The 18619-nt window shown below is 41.1% G+C and overlaps 1 protein-coding gene across 3 annotated transcripts in view; it reads right to left on the reverse strand.

The window, feature by feature from the left end:
* The window catches only part of WASHC2A (WASH complex subunit 2A), a 55460-nt gene that overhangs the window by 18049 nt on the left and 18792 nt on the right, over positions 1–18619 (reverse strand). For all 3 annotated transcript variants that reach the window (XM_059169613.1, XM_059169611.1, XM_059169610.1), the window contains exons 12-21: positions 18264–18382; positions 17776–17833; positions 16548–16607; positions 15966–16157; positions 13689–13816; positions 12189–12275; positions 9163–9264; positions 7086–7217; positions 4431–4594; positions 773–875 (exon numbers count right to left, since the gene is read on the reverse strand). In XM_059169613.1, the coding sequence (XP_059025596.1) occupies positions 773–875; positions 4431–4594; positions 7086–7217; positions 9163–9264; positions 12189–12275; positions 13689–13816; positions 15966–16157; positions 16548–16607; positions 17776–17833; positions 18264–18382 (1145 nt within the window). The remainder of the gene's footprint in view (positions 1–772; positions 876–4430; positions 4595–7085; positions 7218–9162; positions 9265–12188; positions 12276–13688; positions 13817–15965; positions 16158–16547; positions 16608–17775; positions 17834–18263; positions 18383–18619) is intronic.

Here is an 18619-nt window from a genome sequence, read left to right on the forward strand (position 1 = left end):
ACTACAAAAAAAAAATTTTTTTTACTCTCTTTAAAAAACATAAAATTGACCATCTTAACCATATATATGGTTCAGTAGTGCTAAGAATATTTACACTGTTAGGCAACCAACCTCCAGAATTTTTCCATCTTGCAAAACTGAAACTCTGTACTCATTAAAAGACTCCCCATTTCCCTCTTCCTCCAGCCCCTAGAAACCACAATTCTACTTTCGGTTTCTTGAAAGTTGACTCCTCCAGGTACCTCGTCTAAGTGGAACATATACTATATTTTTCTGACTGCCTTATTTCACTCAGTATGAAGTCCTCAAGGTCCATCCATGCTGTAGCACATGCCAGAATTTCCTTCCCTTTCCCTGGCTGGCTACTGACAGTAGTAAAAAGTGTTAGTACTTGAAATGTGCTCCTAAAAGGAATAACAAGTGCCTTTCTGGCCTGGTCTAACCTTAGCAGGAGTCCACACGGCTGCGGCTGAGCCTGGCGACCCCCACCAGGACTGCAGCAGCGCTCTCCCCTGAGACTCCAGATCCCTACCCCTGATGCTGAAGGGGGTGCACGACATGGAGGAAACCTTTCCTCCACGCTTTGTGCTTATGTTTCATCTATAAAATACCACTAATAGAAGACCTCTTTCTAAAACTAGGCAAATGGGATTTTCCATTAGACTCAGCCTCCGAGATGGGTTTTAGGGGCTGATTCAGGGAAGTATCACTCTTCATGTGACATCGCCTCAAGGGTATTTCCTGGACCTAGGAAGCTACGAATACCGAATACCGTTGTTGTAGGAGGAACAGATGCAGGAGGAGAGCCAAAGAGAGAGCTTCCACTGTCAGCATCATCTTCAAAGAGAAGTGACACTCTCTGGGTCTTCTTTTGGCTGTACAATCAAACAAAAGGTCAAATAAGCCAAACGTGATTAAAAAAATACATACAGTATTCCCTCTAGGCCATACTCATAGGAACCCCCCTACAACTAAAACACCCAAGTCATTGCTGACCTTACATAATTAAAAAGAAACCAGAAAAACCTTTAAAATGGGTGCAATTTGTGTCTAACATATCATCAGCCTCTGCTCTCACCCATATGTAGAAGTTTGAGGGCCCCTTCATCTTTCCCTTTGACTCACTATAGGTGTACTAGTAGTTAGCTTGGCCAAGTATTTAAAAGCATGTTTGGTGATGCTGGGAAGAAAGGTAGGGTTGGAGTAAAAATGGTGTAAAGATTTGAATTATTAGATTTTAAAGCAACTGCTAGCTTTCTAGAATTCTTGAGAAGTACAGAAACTAGGGATCTCTAGCATCTGTTTTTAATAAAAAATATACTGGAGAGGGGAAGGGGGTACCTGGCTGGCTAAGTTGGTGGAGCATGCAACCCTTGCTCCTAGGGTCATGTGTTCAAGCCCCATGTTGGGTGTGGAGCCTACTTTAAAACAAAAAAGCAGAATGAAGTTAAAATATTAGAAAAAAAAGGGAGAGGAGGCTGGGGGAGCGCACGCCTGGGTGGCTCAGTCAGTCAAGGATCTGCCTTCAGTTCGCGTCGTGACCCCAAGGTCCTAGGATCAAGTACTATGTCGGGCTCTCTGCTCAGCAGGAGTCTGCATCTCCCTCTCACTCTCCTTGTATGCTCTCTCTCTCTCTAATAAATAAATAAAACATCTTTAAAAAAAAGGAAAGAAGGAGTAAAAGCATACTGGGCTCTTTCAGCCACAGCTCTCCTCACCACCTTCCTCTAGCCTATCTTTACCTACCTCGTCGCCTAGGATTCTGCCCTGGCCCCTACAGAGAAGGTGACCAGTAAACACCTGCCAGAACAAATACTGGTCAGGACTTTTAATGGACAGGAATACAACAGTGGAGAATCACACGGAGGCTTAGCACTAGACATGGGGAATCCAGAACAGAAAATGAACTGAAAGGTCAAGTTCCAGTTTTCACTATGTGATAAAGAGTCATCCAATTAGCACACTACACAATTACCAATGTAACAAAAACTTTAAATTCAATTTTAGGGGCACCTGTGGCTCAACTGTTAAGCATCTTCCTTCGGCTCAGGTCATGATCCCAGGGTGCTAGGATCGAGCCCTGCATTGGGCTCCCTGCTCAGTGAGAAGCCTGCTTCCCCCTCTCCCACTCCCCCTGCTTGTGTTCACTTTCTCACGGTTTCTCTCTGTCAAATAAATAAATCTTTTTTTAAATAAAAATAAAACAAATTCAATTTTAGCTAAGTAAAAATGATACTAACACATCATTTCAGTAAATTGTTCTCAATCTACATCTACATACATTAGGACATAATTAATATATATACACAAGTATACATATCAAAAATCAAAAATCTTTTTCATATGTTTAATTACTAGCAAGGCACAGTCTATGTAGCTTATTCATTAGTTTAATATTGACTTCTGCCTATCTTAAAAAAATTTTTAAAAACCTAAGCATCACAGACTAGAGAACACAAGTAACCAAACCCTTGAGTGTACATAGTTAGACATATATACCGAAGAAGGTTAAACATTAAGGCTGTACCTTGAAGAAGTTATAAAAGCAAAAAGCCATAGTACGGTAATATTTAACAAGCCTTTATGGATATATACCACTAAAAATTTACACAAATTATAACCAAAATATTTCACTACTTGGTGATGAGTGATCACAAAATATTTACAACTAAGTCGGATGCCAGAATACCAGAAACTGGTATTCTACAGCAGGAAAACACCTTAGGCATGATTTTCTGAACAATTTCTAAAAACAAAACAGAACACCAAACCAACCCACAAAAAGTACATGATGACAGATTCTGAAGGTAAGATACAGAAAATGAGTTAGCTCTCTGGACAGAGCTACAACAGAAAACAAAAGACTCAGCAACTACTGGTTAAATTGGGGCCTCCCATAGAGCTCTGTCCTCAGAAGAAAAATATGCTGCTCAGTGAACTAGGGTATTTCTCACTGTAAATAACAGGTTGCATATTTTGATTTATTTGAAAGGTGCAGACATCAGTAAACAAGAAGATAACCAGAGCCGATGGCCTAAAACAAGACATTTCTGAGAATGACAGGGAAATTAACAACAATCATGCTGGAATGACGGGCACAAACCGGGGCTGTCCCGACAAGCGAGGACGTGTGAGTGCCCTGCTCACAAGGCAGTATTTCACAACTTGTTAGAGTCACAGCTCTTCATTTTTTCAGAAGGGTTTTGAGATATAATTTACATGCCATAAAATTTACCCTTTTATAATATAGTATGAAATTCACTGGTTTTTAGTACAGAGTTGTATAACTAACACCACCATCTAACTTCACAATATTTCCATCAGCCCAGAATGAAACCCCATGCCTGTTAATAATCACTCCCAATTCTCCTTGCACCTCAGTCCCAGGCAAACACTAATTTACTTTCTGTCTCTATAGATTTATCTCTTTGGGATTATTATACACAAATGGAACCATACATGTGATCGGTCCTGTGACTGGCTGCTTTCAATTAACACAATATTTAAGGTTCATCCATGCTGTAGCATGTATCAATATTTTATTCCTTGTTATTGCTGAGTTAAGAGTCCACTGTATGGATATAACGCATTTTCTTTATCCTATCATCTATTGATAAAATGTTTGGCTTGTTTCCACTTTTTGGCTACTATGAATAAGGTTGTAACAAACACTCACATACAAGTTTTTGGCTGGACGTATTTTCATTTCCCTTGAGCATCTACCTAAGAGTGAAATGTAAGTCCTACGGTAACCACATTTAACTTTTTAAGGAACTGCTCGACTGTTTTCTAAAGTGAAACCATCTGACATTGCCACCAGCATTGTGGGAGGGCAACAATTCTTCCACATGCTCCCCTACACTTGCTACTCCCTGTGAAAGCAGCATGGTACACCGCCAACAGGGCCCATGCGCAGTCTACAAAACATTCCACGGGCTTTAGTCCAAGTATCCACGTGGAGAGCAGCCAGAGCAGTGAAGAATCACCAGCCACTGGACTGACACCAGCCACTGGGCTGACACTGCACAGCTCTGCAGAGAACCAACCTTCAAACAATGTTTTTCGATGCTTAGTAGATTTTCATTCAAATGGGAAACTTAAGTACTCAGACCAAACTTTACTTTCTATAGGGTATCCCAGAAGAAAACAAAAAAGATAAACTGCACTTGAATCCCTAGCAAAGAAAAATAATGTTTAGGGGTTAAAAAAATAATAAGTAGAAGAAATTAGATAAATCCACTATGAAAAACATTTCCCTGCAATGAGGAGAAAATACCTACACGTGAAAATCAAAGATGTTCTCCCTTGTATGACTACTAAGTAATGAATGATAATCACGGCACCCCAAGTAACTGACATCTTGTGAATCAAATACCTTTACTTATTACCACAGACATTGGATAAACAATTTCTTACAATGACTATCTCACCTGTCCTTAGCAACAGCAAAGAGATCATCTTCATCATCCTCGTCAAAGAGACTGGTCTTTTTCACAGCCTTGGCCTCCTGCTCCTGAGTGGCACCAGAGTCCCGAAGTTTAGACCTGTTGTCAGATGCTGAGTTTGTCTGTGAATCAGCAATATTCCACTGGTCCTTAAAATATAAAATATATATTAAAATCCTGTGGCAATTCAGACTAAGGAATCTGGAAGTAAAATAAAACTTACATTCATTAAACTAAATTGTATTTAAACTAACTATTAAACTAAGTATATCATTCTTTTTTTTTTTTTTAAGATTTTATTTATTTATTTGACAGAGAGAGATCACAGTAGACAGAGAGGCAGGCAGAGAGAGAGGGAAGCAGGCTCCCCGGCCGAGCAGAGAGCCCGATGCGGGACTCAATCCCAGGACCCCGAGATCATGACCTGAGCCGAAGGCAGCGGCTTAACCCACTGAGCCACCCAGGGGCCCTTAAGTATATCATTCTTGAAGAAAGTCACATCTGGGGCTTTTCTTTGAACTCAAGTCTAGACATCTGGGTTCTTTAACCTCCAGTTCTGACCTTATGCCTTCCTCTATCACCACATGTTTCTTCCCTCTATGGTTTTGTTCTGGGTTAGGACAGGGGAAGTTGTCTACCTTAGCAGATTCAAACTTATGTATAGAGGGGGATGAGAAGAAAGAGGAATATTAAAAAAAAAAAAATCGAGAACATGCAACTTTTGAGGAAAATGATACTTTAAAGATCTTAAAGCAGACTGGAAAAAAATGTATGAAAAGCTCACACAATGCACATCTAAACAAGACACAATGAAAGTGCTAGTGGGAGACCTGGATGGCTCAGTTAAGTCTTCAGGCTCGGGTCATGACCCCAGGGTCCTGGAATGGAGCCCTGCGTGCATGGGGCTCCCTGCTCAGTGGGGAGCCTGCTTCTCTGTCTGCCTCTGCTGCTCCCCTTGCTTGTGCTTGCTTGCTCTCTCTCTGTCAAATAAATTAATTCTTAAAAAGCAAAAAAGGAAGAAAGCTGCTAGTGACCCTTTCACCACAAAAGCCTAAATCTTAGACCTTTAGAAAACATTAAGGGAATCCCACCTGGCTATGCTCTCAAACACAGGAATTCCTGAACACTTCCTTAAGTGGTCCTTTGGTCTCTAGAATCTAGAGTTTTGCAAAGCAAAGTGGGGTTCACAAGCAGCGGCATATGTTATACAGACTTCTGGTTCCAGCCCAGACTTTCTAAATTAGAGTGCATTCATAATAAGATGCCCAGGTGATTTCTTGACATGTCATGGTTTGAGAAGTGCTCCTCTAGTGTAGCGAGGCTCTCCCAGGAGAGCTTTAGAACATTCCAGTGGCAGGCCACATACCAAACCACTCAGAATCTACAGGAGTGCAATTAAGTAAAAGTACTCTTTTAATTTTCTCCAGATAACTCCAATGGGTAGCCAAGGTGGGGAGAGTAACTGTTCTAGAACCTTGATTATCTTTACTGAGCAAGTACTGTTACTCCCAGCTTTAGCTAACAGGATTGACCCTTCAACATGGGTTTGAACTGCATGTGGATTTTTTCAATAAATCTATGTACAGTATTGTAAATGTATTTTCCCTTCCTTATGATCTTAACAATTTTTCTCTAGCTTGCTTTATTCTAAGAATACAACGCATAATCCATATATACATGTAACATATAAAACTAAGTGTGTTAACCAATTACTCATGTTATTGGTAAGGCTTCTGGTCAACAGAAGGGTATTGGTAGTTAAGTTTTTGGAGAGTCCAAAGCTACATGACAATTTTCAACTGTACAGGGGGTCAATACCCCTAATTCTCACATTGTTCAAAAGTCAATTGTATTTTTATTTTCCCTGAACCACTTTAATACTGTGTAGGAAAAATTCCAGATAGTTGGCCATTACTATAGGGAGAACAACTGAAAACAATGCTAGAGAGAAAAAAAAATGGAAAACCCATCATAATATTTGTATGTTTGAGTAGAAAAAGCAAATTATGTTTTATCATTTTAAGTTGCTTCCAATAAAACACATTACTATGTCTATAATTTCTCCATCCACATCATGCCTTCATAACTTGCCTATACTGTTAAAATAAAAAATAATTATTTTAATGCAAAAAGATTTTTAATGCTCAGGATCTGTAATGTCATTATATTTAAGGTCTTTTCCTATACAATTAAATCAGCAACTAAACCATATTCACTACTAGCTCTGCTAATCTGTACCTAGACAGCAAATAAAAATATTGTTAAGACTTACAAAAAAGGAGTTAAACTTGCAGAGGATATTCCTACCACGTCTAGCTACAGTTCTTGATTCATGAAACATAATAATCATTTAACAATATAAAATAGTCCTAACTCATCTGAATTGGCATATAATTTAAGACGCATACTTCTTTTATTCTGAACTGTTCTCTGAAAACATTAATTTTTACGTTAATATACTATACTAAATATCCTTCTTCCAGAAAAAAAAATGAGACAGTTTTATGAACAAAATCTTTGGTGACTAAGCTTCACTGGATATAAAATAGATAGCAAAAAAGAAAATGTTCAGGATAGTTGTAACTCTTAAACCCCATCAAACAACCCCTTGCTCTTCTCCAAGAGAAACTTTCCACCCACCTCCTCATCACTGCTGAACAACAAAGCAGATGCTTTCTTTCTGGAGGGCTCAGATGGTTTTGCTTTTTCTTGGCTCTGAGTTAGAAGAGATGATGACTGCTTCTTAGCAGCTGTTGCTGCAAAAAGATTATCCTAGAAAAACAAATGGCAGAAGAGTATGGTAACTTTATAGACATAAAGCAAAAAATAGACAATTTTCCATGTCAAACTGTTGAAGAATAAGTCTCTAATCAAGTACAGCATACATATAATACCTTAAGGGGGAAAACACAAAATGCCAGTAAATCCCACTTTTCTCCTACAGATAACCCTAAAACAACAGTCTATAATCTTCTCTAACTGTATTCTCCATCCACAGAGGGAACAGACCATATGGAACTCAAAGGCAAAACACTTGGGAGGTAGTGGGAAGAGGCCAAGGTCACAGAGATAGGAGGAAACCTGGCCCCACTCAGGCCAGCTATATGTGGGCCCTCTATGCTCATCAGTGAGAGCAGTCCAGACTGTGTGACAGGCAACAGCTTGCACACCTTTCTATGACTTAGAAACCAGAGCAATGAATTATAGAGAGAAACTGGGAGCTTTCTCCACTCTCTCACCTACAAAAGACACATACCTGGGACAGTGGGAAGGAATGACTTGTGTTTTCTGGTTAATTTTAAAGAGACGATACAAACATAAGAAACAGTTTACCAAATAAAATCACTGGCCTACTAAAGAGCTGATTCTCCAGTTCAATGGCATTTACCAATTTTTGTACAGTCAAGCATTCCAAAAGTATCTATTATTTTCATTAAGGTAATAGAAACAAAATCATCAGAGCGCCTGAACCCAAGTTAGACAAAAAAATACTCTTAACAATATACCACAGCGGATGAATAGCCCTAAAAACCTAAAGATTTGATAAAGGGAAGCTTTAAGCAAAGTGTGGGAAGGTAGGAAGGCCAAATGAACTGCTATCCGATAGAGATTCTAAAGACAACAGTGAACACTTCCCATGCACTTACTATGTGCCAGGCACAGTGCCAAGAGCTGTACATGAGCTGTTCCAGCTGCCACAATGACTCCACACACTATTAAGCCATGTAAGATTTGGGAAGTTTAAGTTACTTGCCTAATGTCCCTGATTTACAGGTGAATGCAGGGGTCTGGTGCCAAAGCCCATGAGCTTGACCACTGCACAGTACTGCATAAGAAAGAAGATTTGATTCGTCTTCCCTCTTATTTACTTCCCCCACTTCGCCCTCTCATCCAGGATAGAAAAGGAAAACAGGTGAGGACATGGCTGTCTTCTATTTGCGCTTTATCCAAGACATTCTCATAGGTCATTGGGTATAGTAAAGACATCCCCTGAAAGGTATTTTCTTAAAGACAGATTTTTAAAATGAAATATACAAAGCCTTCCATTAAAAGCTGGGTCAAGAATCTAATGTCCAGGGGTGCCTGGGTGGCTCAGTGGGTTGAGCCGCTGCCTTCGGCTCAGGTCATGATCTCAGAGTTCCGGGATCGAGTCCCGCATCGGGCTCTCTGCTCGGCAGAAAGCCTGCTTCCCTCTCTCTCTCTCTGGCTGCCTCTCCGTCTACTTGTGATTTCTCTCTGTCAAATTAATAAATAAAATCTTTAAAAAAAAATAATAAAAATAAATAAATAAATAAATAAATAAAAAAGAATCTAATGTCCATAGGGCACCCAGGTGGCTCAGTTGGTTAAGTGTCTGCCTTCAGGTCAGGTCATGACCCCCAGAGTCCTGGGATCCAGCCCTGCAGCAGGATCTCTGTTCAGCGGGGAGCCTGCCTCTCCCTCTCCTTCTGCCTGCTGCTCCCCCTGCTTGTGCTCTCTCTCAAATAAATAAAATCATTAAAAAAATAATAATCTAATGTCCTGCCCATTGTACAGCTAGGAGTCAAGGAAGAAGGCAGAGACAAAAACTAAAATATTTTTGTTATATAAGCCTCAGATTATTTCACTGCCTCTCATCCTCTTGTTTTACTGTATGAACCTCCAACTATAAAGCTACATCAGCAACGATTTTCTCATCAAAAACTTATTTATCTTGCATTGCAATAATACCATTTACCTCTTCATCTTCGTCATCAAAAAGCGAGACTGACGTGGGGAGTTTGCTAGGCTGGAGAGATGCATCTTTTGACTTACTCACATTTTGAGAAGAAAACAAATCCTGTTGGACCAAGATTAAAGTTCCTGGTTAACAAGGCAGATCAGCTTTTAAAGTATCAGTTAAATATAAAACACTGAAGACTATGGCATGATGGCTGCGTGAGTCTAGGTCTCTCCGTGAGAGGGAAGCTGGCTGAGAAGACACGTCAGTTTGTCCTGGCGGGTGCAGCACAGACGCCCGACGCCCGTGTGTGAGAAGGAAGAGGCCCACATGGAACTCCAGGTGGCCTCACTGGAACTCTGGGGTTTCTAAACTCCCACATGGACATCATTTCCCAACTGATCTCTTATCCTGCTAAAAAAGTAACAATGACTTCCTTTTTTTGCCCAGAGAATTGGAGCAATTAAACAGATTCAATAACGGAAGTAGAGGCTAGATTCCCAAATTACTGCATCTATGACTCTGTTGTATTTACTAACACTCTCCTCTCCCCTTATAAAAGTATGATACTATTTCCTCCACATATATACAAATCCAGATTTTATTTTAAAATGTTTGGTATTCTACTTGAACTATAGATAACAGATGCTGCTACTAGATCTACTGGATCTACTAGACCCTGAAGAAACTTCATGTGGTAGATCTACTAGATCTACTGGATCTACTAGACCCTGAAGAAACTTCATGTGGTATGTGTCAGCCTATGATGCAAACTGAGCTGCGTGAACTAGAAACATAAAAATAGGATAGCTATTCCCTTAGGACAGAAACATCAATAGCCAAGAGCCAGACAATTAAATAAGATGAGAACATAGTTTCTGAGAGCTCTCTGGGTATTTCTTTTTATTACGGCATCAATGCCTCCTCTCAAACACAGACCTGATGAATTCATTAACTGAGAAGAGCTCTTCTCAGCCCAGTGGATTCACCTGGACCCCATGGAGACCCACGAGTCTGTTGAGGTAAAGAGACCACATGGGCGGAGCGACAGCCTCTCCTGCATTTTACACATTGGCAAGATTTCACTTACAGAAAGATTTCTTTGTCTCACTTTTCCTTGCATAAGTACCCCGACAGCATCCAGTAATAACAATCTATGACAATGCACACGGGACAAAGCCTTCGGTGGTGGTAGTGAAACCTGTCTGCAAATTCTTATACACTCCTACCACCAACAAGTAGAGTCTGCATCGCCTCACCTGGAATCTCGGTGGGTCTCTGTGACTATCTCGACCATGCTGACCTCCAAGGCCAGGTTACAAAGAGTAATATGGCCTCTGCACTGCTCTCTGGGCAATCTCACTTTGAAGCCCTGTGCTACCACTTAAGAACCCGCCTTCCCTGCAGCTGCCATGCCAGGAGACCACAGAAAGATGGAGAAGGGTGCCCCCAGAGCCCCAGCTGTCTGAGTCTTTCTGCCCAGATACTGGACACAGGAGTGAGAGGATTCTCAGCCCAGCCACCTTCAGACTAGAACCACATGAGAGACCCTAACTGACAAGTGCCTGGCTGAACCCAGTCCAGTTCTAGAACCAGAGGAGATAATAAAACTTACTGGTGTTTGATACCACTAAGTTTGGGAATGATTTATTTCACAGTTAATAGGGAACCGGAACACATTTTAAGTCACTGAAATTGCTCACATTTGGTTTTTTCATGTAGTCAACAACTCTTAAATTGGCTTACCAAAGGCCGAGCACTAGCCTAAGTGTTAGAGGTACAGGAAGAGACAAAAAGGCCTGCCCTCATGGAGCTTATTCTAGTTGGGACTGAGGTAATGAACAAGCACACATGAAATGTCACACAGCAACACATATCGTGGGGAACAACAGAGCAGAAGAGAAGGCAAGGAGTGCGGTGTGGCAAGTGCTGGCGGGCTTGCAATCATGCAAAGGATCGTCAGAGGAGGCCTCAAAAAAAAAAAAAAAAAAAAAAAACCTGTAAGAAGGAAGGAAGCAAGGCATCCAGATTCTAGGACAAGCACTCCCAGAGAGCAGGAGTCAGTGCAGGTGTGCTCTAGGATGAGGAAGCCGGGAGCGTGGGATGCGACTGGAGTGCGAGGCCCCACCATGCTGTGCTCATGTGTCAGGAGTTTGGCTTAACTGGAGTCTGGTTAGTTCCTATCTTCTGTACACTGGCCGTCAATGAAATATAAGCCTCATGGGTTTTATTTACATCAATGGCAATCACTCCACTTCCAAAGAGTTGTACGTCCATCCTGGCTGTTAGTGCAAAGTAACCACAAATGCTTAATCCAGAGTTCACAATTTAGTGACATTACATGTAAATTTCTGCCATGTCCATATATTTTTCTGTAAAGGGGACTTACAATGCCCATTACATTTTCAGATAGGTCTCTGATCCCCTGAGCCCCATACTGGGTGTAAAGATAACTAAATAAATAAATAGGGACGCCTGGGTGGCTCAGTCCATTAAGCATCTAACTCTTGATTGAGGCATGAAATCAGATCTAAAAGGACCTAGGCCTGTGAGAGACACTTGTGAGAGGGTTGCTGTTCCACTGGAAAGATGCTTCCAGATGGGAACCTTCAAGAACTGAGGCTGTCTGCAAACACTGCCAGCCCACAAACCATTATTGGTCACAAGATAAAAGCCTATGCCAGAATACATACCACACGGCACTACGCCCGTTACTCAATGAGACTACTGAAAAAAGAAACAGCATGTTGATTTCTGTTCTGGTAAAGGCACCTCACCGCACCATGGATCAACAAAGAGCCTGAGAGCTGAGCATCCTCAAGAGAGTATTTTTCTCCCAGGAGATGCATTGGATTCAAACCCAACAGTGAAAAGTATTACTACACATACTGCTTTCTAAACACCATGTGTTCTCAAAACATGAATTTCAAAAAAAAGAAGTATTTAATAAAAGGTCTTGTACCTCTACTAAAAAATCCTGATTTAGAAATATTTTGTCATATCCAAAGACTAGTTCCCTAGAACTAAGAACGAGAATTCCTTACCTCAGAGTCCTCTTCATCTGAAAATAAGCCTTTTTGAGTCTTTGTTTCTGGCAAGAGCTTGGGATTTTTGCTGGAAGGAAGAGTAACCTTGTGGGGGGCGGGGGAGAAAACCAAAAACCTAAAGGTTAACAAACAAGATAAATAGAAATGAGGGTTTATTCAAACATTCATTTGGAATACAGACTGGGTCTCTGCTCGGGTAAGGCACCAGGCCATATGCCACGGGAATAAGATGCAGACCTTAAACACGTATGAAGAATTAATACAAAAGAAGAATCACGAGAATTTAAAAATCGGTGTAAGTTAGGAAAGAAGAAAAAAATAGTTCCTCAATAAAGTAAATTTCTCAGGACAAAGCCTAAACACAGGAGATAGTACAAGCGAGGACAGGCCAGGCAGAGGGAACTGCAAGAGAAGAGAAAAACAAGTTAAGCCAGAGGGTACAACTGGTGGATCTGGGTATTCAATACCCAAATGGGACATGTATAGTTGGAGCCAGCAGAGAAAGGCAGGTTACCCCTAGGAGCCTGCCAGACCTGAATGCTAAGGCACAGGTGGTCAGCAGTGGGAAGGTCTGGGTTTCACAGAAAGGACACACAAGAGGTGCTTTAGAAAGAGGATGATCAGGACACCTAGCTGGCTCGACTGGAAGAACATGCAACTCTTGATCTCAAGGTCATGAGTTCGAGCCCCATACTGGGTATAAAGATTACTAAATAAGTAAATAGGGGCACTTGGGTGGCTCAGTCTGTTAAGCATCCAACTCTTGATTTGAGGCTCAGGTCATGATCTCAGGGTACTGGGATCAATTCCTGTGTCAGGCTCCATGCATAGGAGGAGTCTGCTTGAGATTCTCTCTCCCCCTCTCCCTCTGCTCCACCCCCTCATGCACATGTGTGCACACGCTCTCTCTGTAAAATAAATAATCATTAAATAAACAAAGTTAAAGTAGAGAGAGAGAAAGAAAAAGGATGGATCAAGCTATGTAGGATACCAAGGAAAGGGACAACAGCCAGAAGAGTTTAAAGGCTGATGGGGATGCATCCTGTTACCCAAACACAGGTTCATTTAAAACAAACAAACAAAAACAATGATGCTAATGGTTTATAACAGGTTGAAGAGAGAATCCATAATCCTATAGTGACAACTTAAAAATCAGGAAAGAAAGTTCTTCAGTTCTGTTTGGAAAAATGTTAGCTAATACAGAAGAATTGGAAAAACGTTCTTTTGTAACCCTTAACATGATAACCGGTTTAGGAACAGATCATCCATGGAGGTACAACCCACTAAGCAAGGCAAAATCCCAACAATTCTACAGTCTAGGTGGTAGGTATTCGGATGTCAGTGCTCAGTGTTCTTTCACCTTGTGGTATGATTCAAGTCCTTCACCATACACCTGAAAGGAAACACCACTTCCCTCTAGGTTCCAGACGGACTCACAAGATGCCCCAAATCAACACTTAACAAGACTTCACTATGTTACGTTTCCCTCCTGCTCACCTTTTTCTCTGCCCTTGCTTTATTTTCCTCTGTCCGAGTCACAGTGGCTTCTGGCAAAGCAGCTGCTTTTTCTTGGAACAGATCTCCTTCCTCATCATCAAAGATACTGGCAGTGGATTTGACTTTGTCTTTAAAACAGATACCACAGCAGAAAATTACACTCAAGTCAAAACTCCCACCACTAAATTCACAGACTAAAAATTCTTCCCTCCCAAGGAGTAACTAGAAGAGTATTATTCTTTGATTAGTTATGAAACAGTATTAAGTTGGAATTTTTCAAAGTACACAAGAGCAGCTCAAATGAAACACAGGACCCGTGGTTTAACCACCTGGCTCACATACTCATCCAAGCAGTGGAGTCCTAAGTTTAGCCTAGCTTGGACTGCCATTAAAGGTAAACAGAGACCTAAAGAAAGAAAGATCATTTAAGAAGCAACCACCTTAGGAATCTGAGAAGTGAGGGTTGGGTCTTCCTTTTAAAAAGTCAAACTACTGGACACCTGGGTGGCTCAGTAGGTTAAGCAACTGCCTTTGGCTCAAGTCATGATCCTGAAGTCCCGGGATCGAGTCCTACTTCGGGGGTGAGGGGTGCATGCTTGGTGGGGGATCTGCTTCTCCCTCTGACCCTCCCCCCACATTCTCTCTCTCTCTCTCTCTCTCAAATAAATAAGTAAAATCTTTAAATAAATAATTAAATAAATATATAAAAAGTCAAACTACTGGAGTACATGGCTGGCTCAGTCAGCAGAGCATGTGACTCCTGATCTCAGGGTTGTGAGTTCAAGCCCAATGTTGGGGGGTACAGATTACTTAAAAATAAAAATCTTTTTAAACAGTAATAAATAAATAAATAAAAATTAAAAGTCAAACTACAAAGGCACACAAAAACAAATACTGAAATCTCCCGCATAACTCCACCTGCCCACCCAAACAAAACTGCCATCAGGAATAGTTTATATACACATACCTAATTCCTCCAAAGGATATACTGACATACTCATTTCAGTGACTCACAAATAAAGCTATAAATGATAACATAACTCTAATAATATTTCTTATGATTTGTTTTTCACTTAATGTACCTACAGAATCTTTCTCGTGTCAACATACAGACTTTATCCTTTGTAACACCTCACCAAATCCCACTGAACAGGAGACCACTGTTGACCCTAAGGGTGAGAACCAGGGCAATCTCCAGCCTTTCACTACCAAGAGCACTCTTGTATGGAACAAGGTATGTGTCACTGCAATGAGGACACTGACTGCAGCAACTGTCAACTTCTCTGTAATTTTAAATCAGTTCTCAACAATCCCCATTAGGCGAGAGACCTTCCAGGCCAAGAGAGGCACCACGACCTTTATTCACTGCCATTTTAGTCGGCCTAGATCTGAGTGTTTTATGCATCTGTTTGCACGCTTTCTAAAATAACTAGGTGATCATTTCTCTTGGGTTTCTGTTTCTATCCTTACTTCTCACGCTCACCACTGGAAAAGGAGTTACGTCCAGAGAATGTGTTTCCCACTGAATCCTGGTTCACCTTGTCTTCAAAATAACAGTCTTCTCATGTTGCTGGAAACTGTACACCTAGTAGTATCCTTCTTTTCTGGAAAAACACTTGATGTTTCCCACCAGGGAGGCTGTCAGAAATGCAGAAATCACAGGCCTCACCCCAAACCTACTGAATCTGAACGTGAATCTGCATTCTGATGAAAGTCCCAGAAGACTCATTTGCACAGAAACAACTGATTTAAGAAGAGCGACTTCGTGACCATATGGGCTTGAATTTGAGGAGAGAAGAAAGGAGAGTGCCAAAGTGCCCAAGGGGCTGAAAACCCTGCCATATAAGAAAGGCTAAGGTTAGGTGCGCTTCCTAGCACAGGGACAAGAAGCTGGGAACTGAATAGCTAACACGTGGCATTCTGCTCATATAATTTACTACGTGCTGCCAGAAGAAAGCATCGTTAAAACTTCCTCTGTAACTCCAAGGGTCACAACCAGAAATCTTCAGAAGGTACTACAGGGGAACAGATTTTAGCTCTCCATAGGGCAGATAATCCTAGTAATTATTTTCCAAAGCAGGAAAGATTAGTTCGGGAAACAGAGACCTCTAAGGCACCATGACTAAGGAAAGCGAGATAATACTCTATAGCAGGAATGCTTGAGGAACACTCTATGGCAGGACTGCTTCCGTTACTGGAAGACATAAAGAACTTGACAAGCTTTGTCAACATTCTCTCCCTGGCTCAATTTCCAGAAAAAGATGCTGGAAGAGGTACCTGTTTTGGAAGGTTTGCTGCAGGATGCCGTAAAAAAGTCATCGTCGTCATCATCATCATCAAAGAGGCCAGCTGGTGCAGGAGGGTACAGGCTTTTCCCTGGAGTCGGCTGCTCAGGCTTCTGGGGCTCCTTGGCCTTCTGAGGCTCCTTCAGAGAAGGAACAGAGGTGGCACCAAACACATCAGTGTCCCCTGTGGGTGGAGGGACAGGACAGCCACAGCAGTGAGCCAGAGTGGGTAGGTCTCTTGATTTTACAGGGGGTAAAAAAAAGGACCACCCACCAAGAACAATCAGTTTCCGCTCATACACAAAACACATTAACAGGACCCAACAAACCCCATTCTTTACTGCTACAGAACATCCCATGACGCCAATCACCTGGTCACTAAAACATAAGGAAGTCCAAGGCCATTGCCTTCTGCAAGAATATGAGCTAACACCAATGAATGAGCTCTTCCTGCAGGCTATCCGTTGCCCTCTGAAGCTCCTCCTACTCTCTAGATGGCACTTGGATGACAATTTAAAAAATGACAAAACAGTACTTAGGTGGTTTTTAAAAAACAAACCCTAGGTCATGATACCTAAAAATACAGAAACAGCTCCTGCTGGGATTTTCTTTCCAGGTTTGGAGGACGAAGACACTAAAAATGAGAAAGAAAAAAATTACCACTTCAGGAAAGATGAATTTTCTTGTTAAAGGCACCTTACTGAAATATGTACAACACAATACAGAGCTAATGGGAGACCTTTGAAAACTAATTTTTCCTAAAAGAGCCATTTTAAAACTCCTTAGCTTTAGTTCACTCTTCTCTCCACCCCAGTACTTTTTTCTTGGTACTAATAAAATCCAAGCTTTGATTCCCAGGGAGGATCACTCTGAGTCTGGTCAAACAATAGCACTGGGTGGCCGAGGGGCCAAGGAAGGAGAAAGGCCCAAAGGGAAGGCAGAGGCAGAGCAAACAGGCCTCCTTAACAGTTTTGGCTCTATGCATTCCAACTGGAGAACAAACAAGTCAAAGAGAACAGCAAAAATTGTGAAATATCAACAACAACAAATAAATGAAGACAGTAACAATAAGAAGGGGAAACCAGCATTCACTGATGCCAAGAAGTAGAGAACAGGAACAGCAGGACATCAAACCAACAGCATCACAGCAAGACCAAAATCTGATGGCTGGTGACCCAAGGAGACCATTTGCTTCAATTAATTAATTCCCAAATCCCAAGAACTACCACATATGGAATGAATAAAATTTGCCAAGTTTTTTCTTTTTCATGTGTGCTCCACAGACAATTCTGATGAACACCGGACAATGGAATTACTGACCTCCAAATTATATGCAGAATTCTAGAAATGCTCCTTTGAATTAAACATGATTAAATTAAAATATCATCAACACTGCTACAGTCAAACTTTCCCAGTTTGACTTTTTATGACTTCTCTATTAAGAAAGAGATAAAGGAGGGCATGTGCTATAATGAATACTGGGTGTTATAGAAGACTGACAAATCGTAGGCCTGTACCTCTAAAATCAAGAATATACTATATGTTAATTAACTGGATTTAAATTTTTAAAATGTTAAAAAACACAAAATTTTAAAAAGAGACAAAACTATGATGTGGATTTAATTTACAAGACATGAATTAGAGAAAATCAGAAGCTCTTAACTAGACCAAGGCTATAAAACAGCTTCCTGCCTAACGAGCGAGGCTTGGGGAACAACTGTAGGGGTTCCTCTTCCTACTGAGAAATTAAGTTCTGGAATTCTGTTCACGAATAAGAAGAGCCAGCCTCAATGCAAGCTTACCTGCATTAACAGAGGTTTGAGCTTCCCGATCCTGAGGGGCTTCTGTGAAGAGGTCACTCTGCTTGCATGAAAGTACGGGACATGAAATTAAAAAAAAAAAAAAAAAAGGAAAATGCAGCTGCGTTTGAGGATTTCTAAAGAAAAGTACCTTGTAAAGTTTAAAGAAACATATTTATTGCTCTGCCAGAATTTAGTTTCAAAGTTAAAACTACGGCAAAATCAGAGTCTTAAAGAGTGTAGGTCTATCCAGGAATTAAATATAATGGAAGAAAATAACAAATGACCATGTGATCGAGTATTCACTATAAACGCTCTAACAACCTCTCTCCACCTAACAAAGGGCATCAGGATACAGTATTTTCTCATTTTGTGATCCTTAGTTCAAAATATGAGAAAGTACAACTTGGATCTAAGAAGCCGTTTCTTCCCTACTGAGTGTGAACCCAGGACACCACGAGGGGGAGCTTCATTGATTACCAAGGACTCACCTCATCTTCCTCATCATCGAAAAGTCCTTTCCCTCCACTGAACAGGCCACCTCGGGAGCCAAATGGGGAGAAGTCTTCATCAGTCAGCTTGGGGGGTCCGAATAAGTTGTCCTCTTCATCTAACAAGCAGAAAGGGAAATGTTTTGTGGGGGGAGAGTTAAAAGATGGGTTTGGAACTCAAATTTCCAGGGTTAGTCTTTACCACAAATCCGAGACTGGCATGGAGTGTAACATACATAACAGCAGTCTGAGGAATTTCAAACAAAATTCATTCAACAGTCCAATGAATCCCTTAAAAGGCTCTCTGGGTTCCTACCCTTAACTCTATACATGTCTGAAGCAAGATGAATTCCACA

This window comes from Mustela lutreola, chromosome 4 (assembly GCF_030435805.1).
Source record: "Mustela lutreola isolate mMusLut2 chromosome 4, mMusLut2.pri, whole genome shotgun sequence".
In the NCBI taxonomy this organism is placed as follows: domain Eukaryota; kingdom Metazoa; phylum Chordata; class Mammalia; order Carnivora; family Mustelidae; genus Mustela; species Mustela lutreola.